Source organism: Mobula hypostoma, chromosome 1, assembly GCF_963921235.1.
Source record: "Mobula hypostoma chromosome 1, sMobHyp1.1, whole genome shotgun sequence".
In the NCBI taxonomy this organism is placed as follows: Eukaryota; Metazoa; Chordata; class Chondrichthyes; order Myliobatiformes; family Myliobatidae; genus Mobula; species Mobula hypostoma.
This window is the reverse complement of record NC_086097.1, coordinates 85,126,579-85,145,710: the sequence shown is the minus strand read 5'-3', so window position 1 is coordinate 85,145,710 and position 19,132 is coordinate 85,126,579. Positions and strand designations below refer to the sequence as shown.

The window sequence follows — 19,132 nt, the reverse complement described above, 5'->3', positions numbered from 1 at the left end:
CCAAGTGTGGTCTAACCAGGGTTATAGAGCTACATTACTTCATGATTCTTGAGCTCAAATCCTTGACTAATGAAGGCCAACACACCATTCACCCTCTTCACAACCCCATCAACTTGCATGGCGTCTTTGAGGGATTTATTGACGTGGACCCCTGGATCCCTCTTTTCCTTCACACTCCCAAGAATTCTACCATTATGCCTCTATTCCGCCTTCAAATTCGACTTTCCAAAGCAAATCATTTCACACTTTTCTGGGTTGAACTCCATCTGCCACCTCTCGGCCCAGCTCTGCATCCTGTCAATGTCCCTTTGCAACCTATAACAACCCTCTACAGTATCCACATCTACACAAATCTTTGTGTCATCTGCAAACTTATTGAACACCCTTAGACTTCCTCATCTAAGTCATTTATAAAAATCACAAAGAGCAGAGGTCTCACAACAGATCCCTCCAGAATACTACTGGTTACTGACTTCCAAGCAGAATATACTCCATCTCCTACTTCCTCTGCCTTCTACTGGGCAAGCCAATTCTGTATCTCCACAGCCAAGTTTCCCTGGATCCCATGTCTCCTGACCTTCTGAAGGAGCCAGCCACAGGGAATCTTATCAAATGCTTTACTAAAATCCACTGCTCTACCTTCATCAACATGATTTGTCACATCCTCAAAGATTAAATCAGGCTCTTGAGGTATGATCTTCCCCTCTCAAAGCCATGTTGACTATCCCTAATCAGACTAGACTTCTCTAAATACTTATATATCCTGTCTCTAAGAATCCTCTGCAATAATTTTCCTTCCACTGGAGTAAGACTCACTGGTCAATAATTCCCAAGGTTACCCCTATTCCTGTTCTTGACACAAAGGAATTATATTTGCCACAGTCCAATCATCTAGTACTTCTCCTGTGGCCAACGAAGAAACAAAGGTCATTGCCAAAGGTGCAACAATCTCTTCCCTCACTTCCCGTAGTAACCTGGGGGATATCCTGTCTGGTCCCGGGATCTTATCTATTCTAATGCTTTTCAAAGGTTCTAGCACATTCTCTTTCTTAACATCAGCGTGTTTGAGCATATCAGCCAGTTTTACGATGTCCTCACAGTCATCAAGTTCCTCTCACTGGTGAATTCTGAGGCCTGTCCCATCAGGCATGTGTTTCCTCCACCACCCCTGTTCGATCCAACCTTCACTTTGTCCAATCTTCACTTTGTCCATCCTGCTGTCCTTCACATACCTGTAGAATACCTTGGGGTTTTCCTAAATCCTACTCACCATGCCCTTCTAATGCCCCTTCTAGCTCTCCTAAGTCCGTTCTTAAACTCCTTCCTGCTACTTTGTAATTTTCTACAGCTCTGCCTGATCTTTGCTTCCTAAAATTTAAATAGGCTCCTTTCTTCCTCTTGACTAGATGTTCAACATCTTTTATCTATCAGGGTTTCTTCACCCTCCCATCGTTTCCCTGCCTCATTCGGCCAAACCTATCCAGAACCCCATGCAAGTGCTTCCAAAATAACCTCCACACGTGGATTTCCCTGCAAACATCCTAGTTCCTGTCTAATACCTTTATAACTCTCCCTCCTCCAATTAAATACTTCCTTATACTATCTCATCTTATCCCTCTCCAAGGCTATAGTAAAGGTCAGATAGTTGTGGTCACTGTCTCTGAAATGCACTCCCACTGAGAGATTTGACACATGACTTGTTTCATTATCTAGCACCAAATGCAATATGGCTTCTCTCCTAGTCAGCCTGTCTACATACTGTGTCAGGAATCCTCCTGGACACCCATAACAAATTCCACCCTTTCAATCCTTTCAGACTAAGGAGGTGCCAATCAATATTAGGGAAGTTGAACTCCCCCATTACAACAATCTTGTTATTTTGGCACTTCTTGAAAATCTGCATCCCTATCTGTTCCTCAGTGTCTCTGTTTTTATTGGGGAGAATTATAGAACACTCCCAACAGTGTGTTTGTTCTCTTCCTGTTTCTAATATCCAACCACACTGACTCAATAGACAATCCATCCGTGACATCCTCTTTCTACAGCTGTGAAACTGTCAATGCCAGTCCCCCAACTCTTTTACCTCCCCCTCCCCGTCCCTTTTGAAACATCTAAACCCCAGAACATCCAGCAGCCATTCCTACCCTTGTGACAGCCAAGTTCCATAATGGTCACAACATCATAGTTCCATGCCTTAAGTTCATCGCCCTTGCTTCAAATAGCTCTCCCATTAAAATAGACTCACGGACACACCTCAACCCAACCCACTGACTGCAACTTTACCCTTTAAATTGCACAGCCTTCCTCACCAACTCTCTACGTGTTGCATCTACTTGCACACCAACTGTCCCATCCTCTGACCTACCACTCTGGTTCCTATCCCCTCGCCATACAAGTTTAAACCATCTCCAACAACTCTAGCAAATCCGCTCACAAGGATTTGATCCCCCTCAAGTTCATGAATCAGCCCTTAAGGTGATTTATTTAAATGACAGTTCAGTAAAATGGGAAGGTAACTGAACAGGAAAAGTGACCCAAGCCATTCCTCATGACTGCTCATTAGCTGTGAACTGATGGAGCCCTCTTGAATCGCAACTGTGCCATGACATCACCTCTTCATGCCAAATAGCATTAAAGTTTCCACATCACAGCATGGCCAAGGATCACATCAGCAAGTTATATATGTAGAAAGGGAAGTGGAGCATGGAGGCAAATTAGACTGGAATCTCTCTGGACATGGATCTAAGACCAGACCAGGCTCTGTAGCAATGTCACTTGAAGGGCCGATTGATAGTCACTAGGAAATGCTCAGCATGAGGATGTACCCGGCTCATAGAGAGAATTCGTGTTGCTTTTTGAAGCCAACTGGTCCCAATCTCCTCCCTTGTTCTCAACCCCCTTCAAACTTTGCCTCTTCAATACTAAAGCACTTCCCTTTCAAAAACCTGCCTCCATCACCTGTTAAGTTTTATAATATAACTAACCACCGTTGGAACAGAAGAATCATCTCCCACTTGACTCTTACGTCTCAGTCACCTTAAGTCTATGTCCAATGCTCCTGCCTATAGTCACTGTGACTCACCAAAGCCCCTCATCATTTCGAGCGTCTCTTTTAACCACCACTTAATCTTCCTTGGTCCAAGGAGAATAACTTTGACTTTCCTTATCTCTCCATGAGAGAGGAGGGCTGGAATGTGAGACAGGATGGGTAGGATGGAGACAGGACAAAGATATATCAAGATAAATGGAGTAACTTAAAAGGTATATAAAATGGAGAAATGCATTTGATTAATAGAAGCAAACTAAGACAATAAACCGTCTGCTACTTTATGCCTGGGATTCAGTTGGATTTGACCCATTCTTTCCAGCCTTATTCACACTCACACGCGCATTAAGGGTATTTGAAAAACATTCTTTGCCATTCAAACAAAGGGGCTGCTGTGTCCTTAGTAATGAAAGTGTATGACTGACTGCCTGGAAAGCATCCCTCCAAGATGCCAATTTTTAAGTAATGTATTATTTTTTCCAAACAAAAAAAAAGATGATGAATAAAATAGCAAGAGGATTAAGCTGAATACAGGAAAATGAAGTCACGTGCATTGCCTCGGTATCCCAGTTCCATCGCACGGTTTGCGGCAACAAGATGTTATATGCAAGTACTAGACCAGGCCGAGAAAATGCAGTGCACATGATCTGGGAGAGAAACCAAAAAAAGCACTAGGCATAGATGACCGAAACAGGGTGAGAGCGGGAATACAGGAGGAAAAGTAATAGATTTTCTCAAAAAAAAAGCCGTTACATCTCAGGATCTCACACCTGATATTCCTCGTTTCATCCATTTCGGTTCACCAAGCACAATGAAGAAATGTTCCTGCTTTTCGTATTCCTCATCATCATTTATTTTAACGCTTATGGTTTTCCTGTAAGGATATAAGAGAGAAAATGTACAATGGGTTGCTCGAAAACCACTGCAGTCAGACATGCAACTTACTTTTAATTGCAAACTTGCTTGCTGATTAGTGAAGGGCCTATAGTGCAACCATAGTGGTGTCACATGCCACCATTTTCTTGGCCTATTAGGAGGCTGAATAAAGCTACATTTGGACCTTGTTCCACACCCCACCCCCCCACTACCTAACAGGCAGTGGTAAAGACAGAGCTCATGTAACCTGCCAAACCCTTCAGTTCTTCTATGCTGAAGTCAATATAATCACATTTTAAAAAACATAGGGTCTTTATTTAGAATGCCTTTACTGCTGCAGTGTCCTGGTGAAATCGTGTTGCACTACATGTAAAACAGGCTGGTTGCACCTGACACGTTAAGAATGCCAGTCACTGTAGTCTATAGGCAATGCAAAGATAGGTTGAAAGGACAGGTTCCCAGCACACGTGACATCCTTTCTTTGTCACGTCCTTTGCTTTGAAAGCCTTATGCAGCAAGTCAAATTCTAGGCCAGGTTTAGGTAGACAATAGGCATTGAAATCCTGACTGATGGTCGCTTGCTAGACCTCCTTGGAAACAACTGAAGACGACCATTTGGTGTGCGATTGGGGCCTGATGTAGACTAGAAAAGTAAACATTTCCCTTCTCATTTTAGTGAACCAGCTTGCTTATACAACTGTTCTAACCAAGTTCAAACAACTTCTATAATGAGAATTAAATTTGTATTATATGGATTATTACTTATGGAGTTTAACTTGCTGAACCAGTAACATAACCACCAGACAACCAAATTTGTTTGCTGCCTTTTTCCACTTTGTAAAGACCTTAATCTTCTTTCTAAAAGTGATGGATCCCAGTTTGCTAATTAATTTATTGGCAGATTGCATGGATTGTGAGGTAATTCGATTTTCAGAACTTGAGTTATTCATGGTAAAAAGCACCACCATTTATATTTGTAATGACACATAAAGGGCAGATTGCTCAATGCCAGCTCCCAGAAGAGCAATCCCATTAGTCACATTCCCCTTCTTATTTCCCAGAATACTCTTGCAATGTCTTCCTCTTACACTTGCCCATCAACTCCCCTTTCGTTCCTTTGTCTGTGCCTACACTGGTGACTACTTACACCGGACAATTAACATGCCTGTGCATCTTTGAGGGGTGGGAGGAAACAGGAGCTAGAAGAAACTCACTGGTTTCTCAGAGAATTTGCAGACTCTACGCGGATGACACCTGGTGATGGAGTAGAATGCAGGTCTCCAGAGCTGTGAGGCAGCGGTGGTAGAATCCAAAAGGATCCTACCACAAAACATATCCTTACCTCCCCCCACTCCCTCCGCCTTCCACAAGAATCGCTCCCTCTGCGATTCCTTTGTCCGTTTGTCCTTCCTGGCACTTGTGCCAGCCAGCGGCCTAAGTGCTACACCTGCCCCTACACCAGCTCCCTCACGACCATTCAGGGCCCCAAACAGTCCTTCCAGGTGAGGCGACACTTCACCTGCGAAGCTGCTGGGGTTGTCTATTGTGTCCAGTACTCCCGATGCGGCCTCCTCTACACTGGTGAGACCCATAAATTGGGGGAGCGCTTCATCGAGCACCCCCGCACCATCCACCACAAGCGGGACTTCCTGGCGGCCAAACATTTTAATTCCGAATTCCCATTCCTGTTCTGACACGTTGGTCCAAGGCCTCCTCCTGTGCCATGGCATGACACATCGATTTCTTCTTCTGCTAAACCAATTTCCACCCCCTTCTTTTATTCCCCACTCTTGACCTTTTACTTCTTCTTCCCTGCCTATTATTTCCTCCTGGGTCCCTTTCTCCTACGGTCCACTTTCCTCTCCTATCAGATTCCTTCCCCTCCAGCCCTGGATCTTTCCCATCCACCTGGATTCACCTATCACTTTCATTTTTGCTTCTTCCCCCCCCCCCCACCTTTTTATTCTGGCATCTTCCCCCTTCCTTTTAATTCTGAAGAAGGTTCTCGGCCTGAAACTTCAACTATCTATTCACTTCCCCAGATGCAGCCTGAACTGCTGGGAGTGAGCATTCTCTCTGTGTTGCAGTGGCAATTACTGCTCTGCTTTGCCAATCAGGCGGTATTGCAACAACAGTGCTTTTGGAGTTCTGCTGAGGTGGAGAGAGGAAGGTGTGTCCCATATCTGCTCACTCTCAGTTGTTAGAACAATATTGGGGAAAGTGTGGGGTAATTGCAGCCATCCAGAACTTACTGAGTTCCCCTGAATAGCCCTCTGAAGAGGATCTGCTCTTCTCCCTGATGGGATTTCTGTCATCTTCTATTTACATCTCCAGACAGATCAACTATGTTGAACAAGCCTTCAGCACCTTCTGGCAGCCAGCACCACCATCACTTGTGGCATTTAGTCTCCCTCAGTCCCCACCCTTCCACTGACATTCCCTTTCTTCTCTCCACATCTCCCTCTTCCCTGTAACTTCACGCATCTGGGCAGCACAGGAGTGTAGCGGTTAGCGTAAGGCTATACAGAGCCAGTGACTCAGGTTCCGTTCACGCTGTTGTATGTAACAGTTTTGCCCATATGGGTTTCTTCTTGATGCTCCAGCTTCCTCCCACAGACTTAGGGGTTAGTAGGTTAATTGATCACTTCATTGTAATTGAGCAGTGTGGGCTTGTTGGGCCAGAGAGGCCTGTTACTGCACTTTACCTCTCACTACAAATAAATATTAGTACAAATACTTGACTTCAATTTTTTTCCTGTTCCGATGCAAGATTAAAGATCTAAAAAGTTAACTCTGTCCTTTGCTCCACTGAACCTGCATGATCAGCTGAGTAATTGCAGCTCTCTCGGGTTTTATTTCACACTTCCTCAATAGCCCTACCTTTTAACTATTCCTCCCTCTCTGTTGTCTAATCAGCAGTTTAAAATCGCACAGAATTTGGAATATTTTAACACTTTAAATTTGGTGTTTTTGATTCATTATTCAACTTTAAAATCATGTTTATCTTTTATTAAATTACTTGGTTCAACTCAATTCTTTTCAGATGCCTCTGAATGGTACAGTGATTTTTTAAACACTATTAAAAGTTGCTCATGTCTTTTTACAATAGTCAGAAGGAGGTGGGAGGATGTAGCAGTTTTCCAGAGAGTTTAGGGCATGGAACTTTTTCATGGAGTCACCAGAGCGTGTGCAGCCTTCCAGTATTTATTGATGGATTCTGTGATACTTCTAGTCTAAGAAGGAGATCACCTACACTGGGGCCAGGTAATTTGTTCCTGTGGCAGAATACAGGTGCCAATTCCGAGCAAGATGGTGATGCCTGCAAGGGCCGACTCAATACTTCTTGAGATAAGATTCTTCATCAGTATACTCCTTTTGAATTTATTACGGGCATTTGTTGCCTGATATTGCATAGTTGAGAGAATTCTGTTTTTACTGAATATGGGGGGGGGGGCGGGTAGAGACTTCATTTCATGCCATATCTTCGCCACCAAGGCCATGTGCCTCTATGAAATACAGTGCTACCAATGAATGGTGAGCTTCGCATAACAAATGTGGCTCACCTACATTCATACATCACCTCTCCCAGAGCTGAAAGTCACAATTCGCAACATATAATGTACATACTGCACAAGTAATTGGTAGCTCTTCCTCACTAGCTTCTCTGTAGAATTCATTTAGGAGAAGTCATGGAATGGACTCCCCACACCAGTCAAAGCAGTCCGGGTATAACAAGAGAGCATGTTACTTAGCACACAACCAGACCTGTCCTCATGTGTTCCACAGGCTACTGGGATACTAGCTGTTAGCAGCAGGAAGGGGCAGGATGTCAAGAACAGGGGCTTGGGGGTGGCAGGTTACTGCAGCCATGGAGATGGGCCTGATTAGCAACTCACTAACAAGCCAAGACTGAAATGGGTGGCACATCACCAATCTGACTGCGGGGAGGGCCCCAGTGTTAAGTGTCTCTTGGGAATCAAGCATTCAAACAAGACAAAAGAGAAGAGGAGGGATGAAATGAGACAAAGGGGAAAGAAAGGAGAGAGGAAGGCCTTCAGTAGGGGCTCATTCTGGTGAGTACTCCACCTTTCTGTAAACTCATATCGACCATGCGTGGCTCCTTCAGCTCAAAGAAGAAATTCTTGTTTTTCTCATACTCCTCATCATCAATTATTTTGATCTGAGCTCTTTTGCTGCAAATGAAAAACAATAATGTCACAAGGGAAGGGAAAGGAAGCAGGGGAGGGAGGCAAAGGGTGGGGAGGGAGAGGGTGGGACTGTGGGTGCAGCGATGGATGAGCACTGCCCAACAAGGGCAGTTTGTTAATACTGCAGAGCAGAGATTGCATTGCTGGGGAGGAGGTGCACTACACCTGTGGATAAATAACATACAAAACTTGGAAAGCTTCACCCTGGTAATTGGATGCATTTTGTGTATTATTAACCATCGCAGTAAAGTGACTGGATGAAATAGCCCTGCTGGTTGCTTTAAATGTCAAAAAATATGTAAGCTCAGATCCGTGTTAAGACGCCAAAGGAGTTTCATACTAACACGTTTATTACAATGACATGAAGCCTCTTCAGGGTAATAATGGTAAAGGTGCCAGTGATTCAGAACACACACAACTCAACACAGTGATCACTAGAATGGCTCTCAGAGGTTGCAGCTGACACAAGATAAAAGCTGACGTATTTATTCACTCTGATAAATTTCACTTCAGTTAAAAAAAGTAAAAATAAAATTTGAAATAAAATAAAAATATGCTATCCCAATGTTTTCATGCATTTTATTACTTGAAATAATAAGGTAATTTCATTTTGCAAATGTTAACTTCTGCATAGATTCCCTTTATTACACAAAAATATCCACAGAAGAGGTGTTAATTACCAGACTGGAGTTTGATCAGGTTTCGATGAAATCAGAAATCACTAAAATCTCACTGAATTTGCAGCATACATTTATAACAGTTCAAGGCCTCCGTCCTGTTTCCCCCCCACATCTAGCTTGTTATGTTGGACCAAAATCATAAAAAAACTGCTCTATGTCATCACAGATTTAATCACAATCAAATTTGAGGCTTTTAATTATTCTTCAACATTATTTACAATTTGCATGGAGGAGTTACATCATTGTAAAGCAGAGTTCCTTCTGAATAACAAGGCGATACTGTCAGGAAGTTTACACCATTTGTAAAAGGAGCAAGATTGAATAGCTGCAAGGTTCCTTACTTCTACATCTACCATGGCCTTAATTCTGACTGCAAATTAGTGCCCTTGACAGGAAGCAAAAGCGTGGATGTACCAATTTGGCAATGTAACGGCCATCCGAATTGTGGTGTCAGGAAACAGGAAACAGTAATTGCCAGCCCCTTTGTTTTCTCCGGAACTCTTTCATTCTCAATGCCACTGTGTGTAAAGATCGGCATTTGGAATGAAAGAATTCCAGGGAAAACAAAGGGGCCAGAAATTATAGCTCCCTGCATTACAGAGAAGTATCATAGCGTGCCAGTACTTCTGTATTAAAAAAAATGAAATTTGGTATACAAAATAAAAAACTTAATTACTGATTTATAATTAACATTAAAAATAACAGAAAAGTAACCAATCCATTCATTGGTCAAAGCTGGATCTCAGCACATATACTCTTGGAAAGAAGAGAGGTATATCTATATGGGCTGCTTAGCATTTGTAGAGACTAATCTTGTTCCTAACTGTACTGGCAAAGTGAGACTAGATTGTGTTTAAGAGTTTCTTGTTGCTATAAAAGTATGCAATAAGCTAATTTAACAGCTGGGGGTGGCTGTTCTCCCTTTTCAGCAGTGAGCTGACATGACACTTCCAGGAGGATTCCTTCACCAGTAACTCCTGAGATATTTATTGATAGGGTGGACTGAGCTGCCAGGAACTGACAGCGTGTAATTATAGTGTCATGTTATTGCAACTCAAGGCAGGTGGAGAAGGGCTGAGGAAGGTGCCCCCTACCTGTCAGCACTATCCAAGAAGCAACCTGTTGGCTTGAGAGCAACAAACGTTGTAGACACCATATAGCCCATGGGTCTGTTTATCCCATATGAAGGATTTACAATGCTCTTGCTGTACACTCATTGCTCCCAGCGTTTCCCAGCCTTGCTTTGTACCCAGGATTAGATGCACAATGCTCTCCACTGTGACTTAAGAAACTAACTTTTCAGCAAGAACTTCACATCACACTCTTACTAAACTGTTTTGACCTTTTTTTTCCACATTGCACACCAATCTTCCTTCTCAAATTGCCAATCTGTGGGCAGTTTGTACAGCCTACAGATATCAGGAGATAGGAATCAAAGTTTCTTTGACAAAGCACGCTTACATCTAAGATCACATGCGAGCCTGTTTACTACCAGGATCTCAAAAGACAAACATACTGCTGTTTTAACCTATTCTTCCACCTATTTTATAGGGGATACTGCTGTTTTCAAGTTCAAGTTTAATTGTCATGCAGCCATTCATGAATACAGTCAAACGAAACAGTGGTAACCTGGGGCAACGTGCAAAACACAGAACCAACAGTCATTTGCAGCACCAGGCACAAATAGCACATAAAAGGGACCAGTAAAATAGTGTCACACAAAAAATATATAGTCCAACTCCCTGAGTCCATGAACATTGCAGCAATCTACAGTCGAACACAATACTCCTTGTCTTCTGCCGAGTGAACACTAGAGGGCAGCACCAACTCCAGTCTGTTGAAGCTTTGCCGTTGTCTGCTTCCCCCCCACCCCCGCCACCGTTCACCAATAAACCAGTGAATCGGACTTGCAGCATTCCACACCACCGACATCCAACAGTGTCACTAGGAAAGCGACCAGGACGATCACTCACTGTTAAACTGCACACCTCCTTTGTGACCCACTCTGACGCCGGCAGCAGTACAATCTGCACCGTCCAGTTCCTTCAGCTTCTCAGCCAATGAACTGACAGGGCACACCTGAGGTACCTTAAGTTCTTAACGTCCGGCAGGGTCTTGCAATCATAAAAAATATATTTTAGAAAGACAATACTACTTTTGGTTGGCCCTGTAGAAGCCACTGTGTCTGAGCACGCCTCCATCTTACCAGAAGATCTTATGTTTTTCTTATCTTTTTGTAATAGATATCGACAGCCAGCTTGAAATAATGGTGAAAGGTCTAATGTTTGTTGAATATTGTCAAATCTCATCCAGTCATGTTGCCAGTGCAGCTAAAGACATGATTATCAGGTTATAGAGTATAGCAACAGGCCTTCTGGCCCACTATATACATGCTCATCATCAAGTACTTTCCATTCCAATGCAATTTTCCAACACTGTCCCAAGGCCATCGTCCAGGTGATTAGAGTGGTAGTCCAGCTACTTCTTACATGTTGTGAGAGTCCCTGTCTCCATCATTCCTTCACGCAGTGTGCTGCAGATTCATAACTACCCTATGAATGAAAAAAGGCTTCCTGAGATCCCATCCAAGCCAAGTACCCCTTCCCTTGAAGCATTGCTATCTGGTTTTAGACATCTCCACTAAACTGAAAGTTTCTTACCATCAGCACTATCTCTGCACCTCATCATCTTGTAATCATCAACTAAGTCTCCCATCAGCCTAATCTGCTTTAAGGAAAACAAACTTAACCCATCTTGCCTTTCCTCATAACTGAAACACCCCATCCCAGGTAACATCCTGGTGAATCTCCTAGGTACTCTGAGCAGTGGAATGAGCTAAGATGCCATTCCTTTCTGATCTCGGGTTGAGGAGGGACAACTTCAATATCCATAGAAGAGTGGAACTTGGCACTTGGGAACGTAAACATGACAGCATTGATGAGATGATTGCATTTTCACACGATGCAATAGAATTTTCCAGTGGCCGCTCTGCAATTGGTGTTTGACAAGACGAAAGTTTGTTGAACATTCTTTGATGGTGATGTTGCTAAGTGTCATCTGCTAGTCATAGAGATTGTTCACTAGAGGACCTGGATGGGGATATTTGTAAAATTGGTTTGGACAAGTCTAATCAGCCAGTTCAATGATGGCATGCCAAATGAAGATAAAGGAGAAAACCAGAAATCCAATCCAATACTGATCCCTCAGTTTAAATAGTAAAACTATACATTAATTTCCATCAAATGATATATATGTAGTGATTCACTGGAATGATTTTATTTGCTGAAAGCTGAAATCTGGAGATCAACATATTTCATATTTTATTAAACTGAAGCCGTTGATCTTACAGCAGGGATTTATTGTACTACAGAAAGGGCAGAGCTGAGAAATCATATAAAGGAGGCAGAAAGATAAATTCACAGAAGGATTAGGAATAATGAAGGAATAAATAAAAGCTAATGTAAAGCAACACCATAAATAAGGGTGTTTTCTGTGCACCATATCCACTCTTTACTGCAGTACCATGGCTCCACATAAGTATGTGGACTGTGTTGCTACACAGAACCGGAAGACTTACTGTCCCATTGTAAGCTGCTATTGACCTATTCATTACTCTCCACAATCTGGGTGAATTTATCTTTTTAGCCTCCTTTTGGGTCACAGCATGTTACTGCCTCTGCAGTAGAATAAGCCTGTGATCGGATTCCAGATTGTACCTAGGAATAGATATCTACCCAATACTTCCTTATTCCTCAAAGTTTTCAGCTGCCTTCCAAACTGCAGTCAATTGGAAGTCAGAAGTGTTACTTGCACGAAACGAATCTGGTCAGAGAGATGTGTTCCGTTTGTCTCTAAAATACATTTTGTGGACTGAATGCTACGTATCACAATGATGCCACCTCTCGCATATGCCAGAGCACCTGCTAGGCTTCGGATTTCACTTCTGGAGCAGATTGCATTTGTCTGTTCCTTTATTCCTGAGGCCGCATTTAGTTTTTGTGCTGAAATTGGCCCAAAATATCCTCCAAGTCTTATTTCCATGGATGCCCTAGGAGGTGGAACAGTCTGCCATTAATGACCCGGTCTATGGTAGTGGATCCTGAGGCTCTGTCACAAACTGCCGTCACAGCCACTAACCAGCACTTTGTCCAACCGTCAGGGCTGCCAGACCAAATCATAAGAGAGGGTTCTCCAGCCACGACCGGCATAAATATGAGGAGCTAAATATCAAATGCATCTATCCACTCGGCCCAGGATGTGACAATTGTCTGCGTATTCTTGATTCCTGCAGCAGAATTGGAGATCAAGTTCACTGCCTCTGCTTGGTTCTGACTTCATGTGGTGAAGCGCTGATGCTAATGTTAGGGATCCACTGGCTGACACACTGCAACTAGGATTCAGTTCTCTACAAAGCTGCCTGCACGAAAGCTGGTACCTGAAATGTACCAAGCTTCCGTGAACTCTGGAAAGCTACTCATGTGACTACAAATTTGCAACCTATTCCTTTAAGCACTCTGAGGTGAAAGCCATTAGATCCTGGAAATTTATCTGCCCTAAGTCCCATTACTTGTTCCAATATAAAGTATTAAATACAGTCAAATCCTTCCCTTGAGTTTTGGTTGAAATACCGCAGTGCCAGCTACGAAAGCTGACGTCTCCAAAGGAACAACAGCTCTTGAGGAAAAACACAGAAGCCCACCAAAGCAAGGTAGGAAACAGGTGGTAGGACAAACTATACCTTTCTATTTACTATTAATTTCCAATGTTGTCAAAACTTGGCAATTTGGGCCGGCTCCCCCACCGGACTTAGTCTGGTAAGGAGGGTGTGAGGACACCTAGCAGGACTGAAAAAAAACAAGACCTGACAAAGGGCGGATGAGCTCCTTATGAGCCGACGGCCATCTTCCATGGAAGAGATTAAAGCCTCGCCACGTATCTACGAATCGTATGCTATGCACCTAGTTAGAAGAGACATGATGAACTTGGGCGCTGCACCGTGTGCCTGGACCTGCCCAAGGCCTCCGTCTAAGGAAGGGCCGAGCTCGAAGAAGCGGCCGCGGCTGGAGGCCGACACGGCCTCGGGCTCGAGTTTGGCGGGGGCGGCGGCAGGCGGTGCCAAGGTGGCTAGCGAGAACAAACTGGAGGAGAGGCTGCACTCGGTGCTGTTGCAAGATCGAAGAAGATGGAGGTGCATAGCCGCCAACCCTGGATTCGGGACGGCACTCACTGACTGACTGACTGACAAAACTTATTTCTCTCACAATTTCCCTCTTACAAATGCAGAATGTATTTTCCCCGAGGCAGATTTGTAATTGTGCTGTAAAATATTACACTACCTCAAAATCATTGTTCACACATTGAAACTGGTCAGTACAAATTATACTTGGACACAAGTAAGAGGTGGGGATTGTATTACCTAATCATATTTACACACACACTCACTGTTGTGTAAGAGGTGGGGATTGTATTACCTAATCATATTTATACACACACACGCTGTTGTGTAAGAGGTGGGGATTGTATTACCCAGTCATACTTACACACGCACTCACTGTTGTGTAAGAGGTGGGGATTGTATTACCTAATCATATTTACACACACACTCACTGTTGTGTAACAGGTGGGGATTGTATTACCTAATCATATTTACACATACACTTACCGTTCTGTAAGAGGTGGAGATTGTATTACCTAATCATATTTACACACACACTCACTGTTGTGTAAGAGGTGGGGATTGTATTACCTAATTAATCTGGTGGCAAATGCACACAGGTACAATAATGACAAAACCTTTCCGCGGTGGTCATTATAAACAATTGAGAAGCATGATAAATAATTGCCTGTTTATCATTACATGGGCAGTCTTTCACCAGATTCATCTGGGGTTCTGATCCATTTTATGGATGTGTACTTAGCCCCTGCTCTACTCGTTTTACACCTATGACTGTATGGCTAAGTACAGCTCCAACACCATATACAAGTTTGCTGATGATACACCACTGTTGTGGGCTGTATCAAAGGCAGTGATGAATCAGTGTACAGGAGAGGGACTGAAAATTTGGCTGAGTGGTGTAATAACAACAACCTCTCACTCAATGTCAAAAGGACCAGGGAACTGATTGTAGACTTCAGGAGAGGGAAAGCAGAGGTCCATGAGCCAGTAATCATCGGAGGATCAGAGGTGGAGAGGGTCAGTAACTTTAAATTCCTGGGTGTCACTATCTCAGAGGACCCGTTTTGACCCATCATATAAATATAATTGAGAAGAAAGCACAAGAGTGCCTCTGCTTCCTCAGGAGTCTGTGGAGATTCAGCATGTGATCTAAAACTTCAGCAAACTCCTCCAGATGTGTGCTGGAAGGTTTGCTGACTGGTTGCATTATGGTCTGGTAACAGAACACCAATGCCTTTAGGTGGAAAATCCTACATAAAGTAGTGGATTCGGCCCAGTAGATCGGGGTAAAACCCTCCCAACCATTGAGCGCATCTACACGGAACATTGCCGTAAGAAAACAGCAAACTTCATCCACCTAGGCCATGCTCTTTTCTCACTGCTGCCATCAGATAGAAGATACAAGACCTTCAGGAGCCACACCACCACATTCAAAAACAGTGACTGTCCTCAACCATCAGGCTCTTGAACCAAAGGGGATTACTACACTCATTTAGGACTCTTTTATCTTATTATTACATGCTTTTTATTTATTGCTATTTATTTATTTATTAACTACATTTGCACAGATTGTTTACTGTTCCTGATGTTTATAGTTTACAGATTCTGTTCAGTTACTGTTCTATAGATTTGTTAAGTATGCCCACAGAAAAAGAATCTCAGGGTTGTCTGTGGTGACATGTATGTACTCCAATAATAAATTTTACTTTGAACTTTGACACTATTCCCCCAATATTTACACAATGTATTGGCCTGGTCTTGCTACTAAACTGAATGATAGGCATTGTGCAGAGGGTAGCATTTTCATATCAAATAAATGTTGTTCTCAGAGTGAAATTCAACAACTCGGAAGACCCTTGTGTATCTGAATCAGGCCCTCTCACTTCCCTTCTTAGAGGCTTAAGTGGCTGCCTGCTCCTCCTCTTCCCACCCGGGACCCAGCCTGGGCTTCCTTGAAGCTTCTCTGACGCCACTTGGAGTCACGTCAGCTCCCAGCTGCAAGAACTACAGTAGATTAGTCACAGCTGTGATGACTCAACATAGTCTTGTGACGGCAATACGTTACCACCAGAGCCCTGAGTTACTGTATGTATAACGCTCACAGACTTTATTTGCACTTTTCTAGCTGGAAGCTGTGTGTTTGAAAAAAGTAATAGATTTATTAAACGCTTACTTTCATCTGCCTCGTGCACGTTGTACACACACACACAAACTAGCACAGACAGTACATTACCTGCTGAGAACTACTTCCATTCTAATGCTATCTCATCATTGTTGGTGAACGAGCAAATGTGGAAAAGGGAGTTGACACACTGGTTTACCAAAGGGCTCACCACTCAGTGATGACGCAGTGCACTGACCATCATATTGTTGGCTGATCTGCTGCCACAAACCTCCATGAAGCCTGAGGCACGAGCCACTGATCTTCGAACACCATGGAGAATGAGAAGGAACGTGTCAAGTCTGTGAGGTGCTGCGGAGATTGTGGGACCGTGGGAAAGACCAAGGGGTGGATTAGGGTCTAGAACTGGTGGCCAAGCCTGCATCTTTTCTGTGTAGGAAGGAGAACTCACTTAGGGAGCAGGGATAGAACTGGAGTGATGGAGAGATGCAATTTGTTATTATTGCAGAGAAACAGCACAGCAATGTGGATATTATCAATGGGTTATTAGGGTGCTGATGCAATCAATTTTGCCTTAACTGGGGTGGGATTCAGAAAACATTGCTACCCCAGGAATGACACAACCACAGGCAGGTCTCGGACAATCTCAGTTAATCTGCTCCTCGGATGCAGTCTGGGACCTCACTGATCACGTGCACACCTTTCAGGGAGTATTACAATTGCATAGAGAATTTTGCATATCCGACGCGGAAATCCTGCGACATGCAAGCTGCAAAAAGCTGCAAACTCAGCCAGCTCCATCACGGGCACCAGCTTCCTCGGCATCGAGGACACTTTCAAAAGGCAATGCCGCAAAAAAGGCAGCATCCATCGTGAAGGCCCTCTATCGCCCACGACATGCTCTCTCCTCATTGCTTCCATCAAGGAGAAGCAGCTTCAGGACACACACTCAACACTTTAGGAACACCTTCTTCCCTCCACCATCACATTTCTGAACAGATAATGAATCCATTCATACTACCTCACTGATTTTTCTTCTTTTTTTGATCTCTTTTTGCACTACTTATCTAATTTATTTGTAATATATTACGGTCATTTATAGTTTTTTTATTATGCATTGCAAAGCACAGCTGCCACAAAATAACATAATTCACAACATGTGCCAGTGATATTAAACCTGATTCTGAGCTCAAATGAGAGTCAGAATTCACTGGAAAACAGGTAAATTCCTGGAGTAATACCACCCGGAAATGGGTGTCACCTCACTTCACTTCTGGAAAAGTCCATTTTCCCTTGCTGAATTAAATAAGCGCCGACTGGTTTTCAGCAAGATATCCAGCTCATGCATCACTTATAGGATAGATCACGCCAGCTGCATTGCTGGGAAAGGCATTCAGAGCGTGGCAGTAACATTAGCAGCTGACAACATGCGGAATAGAGGCACTGGTGACAATCAGCACGTAACGTGAATGTTATGTCAATGCTACCAAACTGGACGTCAAAGACATCGCCTATGCTATGTGCTAATCATGAAGAGCTAAGCAGGCGTTTAGCAACAGGATGTTCCTCCATAAAGCTATTTTCCATTACTATCCGGCTCGTTAATAACTCAGTAGTGGGGTGTGTTGCTTCGGTTCAATGCATGGTTGATGGTTCTAAACATCCATCAAGCTGTTAAAGGTGACATACAGAGCATGGTGTGCCAGGGATTAGAAGATTTTTGTTGACATCAAAGCTTCTGAAATCACAAGGTGTTCTCGTAAACACAAAATACTCTGCAGATGCTGGGGTCAAAGCAACACTCACAACACGCTGGAGGAACTCAGCAGGTCGGGCAGCATCCGTGGAAACGATGAGTCGATGTTTCGGGCCGGAACCCTTTATCAGGGTTGGGGGACCGCTTTGTCGAGCATCTCCGCTCTGCCCACCACAACAGACAGGATCTCCCAGTAGCCACCCACTTCAACTCTGCTTCCCACTCCCATTCAGATATGTCCATACACGGCCTCCTCTACTGCCATGATGAGGCTAAACTCAGGTTGGAGGAGCAACACCTCATATACCGTCTAGGTAGTCTCCAGCCCCTTGGTATGAACATAGAATTCTCCAACTTCTGGTAATTCCCTCCCCCTCCCTTCCCCTATCCCTATGTCACTCTGCCCCCTCCCCCAGCTGCCCATCACCTCCCTCATTGTTCCGCCTCCTTCTACTACCCATTGTGTTTTCCCCTATTCCTTCTTCACCTTTCCTGCCTATCACCTCCCTGCTTCCCCTCCCCCACCCCTTTATCGTTCCCCTTACTGGTTCTTCACCTGGAACCTACCAGCCTTCTCCTTCCCACCCTCCCCCGACCTTCTTTATAGGGCCTCTGCCCCTTCCCTCTACAGTCCTGACGAAAGGTTCCGGCCCAAAACGTCGACTCATCGTTTCCACAGATGCTGCCCGACCTGCTGAGTTCCTCCAGCGTGTTGTGAGTGTAACAAGGTGTTCTCGGCTGATCAAGTCACTAAGCACAACACCAAACCACTACTCCAGCTGGTGTAATTACACTGTACTGCTGCAGCTACCAACTGTCACCATACTACACTGTGAATCCATCTAGATCATTACCCCATGCAATTACTGCTGTTAGCTTCACTACACCAGAACATTACTCCTAGTAGTTTGAGATTGCATCATTAGTCTTTCCAGGATCGCCAAAACCCGCCATATATCCTGCTACTGTCCATAGGTGTATGACTCGCGAAGACAGCACATCCCACCCCTGCTAGGATCACTATTAACTCTGCCGCCATCACTGAAATGCACCATTGTTCCTGCTGGTGTCATTATACTGAACTGTCATGCTTGCTAGAAATGCTCTTCTGCTGCAAATATTATTCTTCTCTTCCTAGGAAGCCCAAGGGATAAAGGCTGATCTACTGCCACTCCTGCTGATTTCATCACAACGTTACTTCTGCTTGTAGAGTGTGACTGAACTGCAGCCCCATCCTTACTTGTGTCACTGCCACCCTACCACTCCAG

General features: G+C 43.9%; 1 protein-coding gene across 6 annotated transcripts in view; it reads right to left on the bottom strand.

Annotated features, from left to right (window-relative positions):
* slc8a3 (solute carrier family 8 member 3) overlaps window positions 1-19,132 on the bottom strand; it is a 518,329-nt gene that overhangs the window by 158,564 nt on the left and 340,633 nt on the right. For 3 of the 6 annotated variants that reach the window (XM_063052126.1, XM_063052133.1, XM_063052152.1), the window contains one exon: window positions 8,009-8,115. In XM_063052126.1, the coding sequence (XP_062908196.1) occupies window positions 8,009-8,115 (107 nt within the window). Of the gene's footprint in view, window positions 1-3,816; window positions 3,921-8,008; window positions 8,116-19,132 lie in introns of those variants that run through there. The other 3 variants (XM_063052143.1, XM_063052172.1, XM_063052162.1) reach the window with 2 other exon arrangements.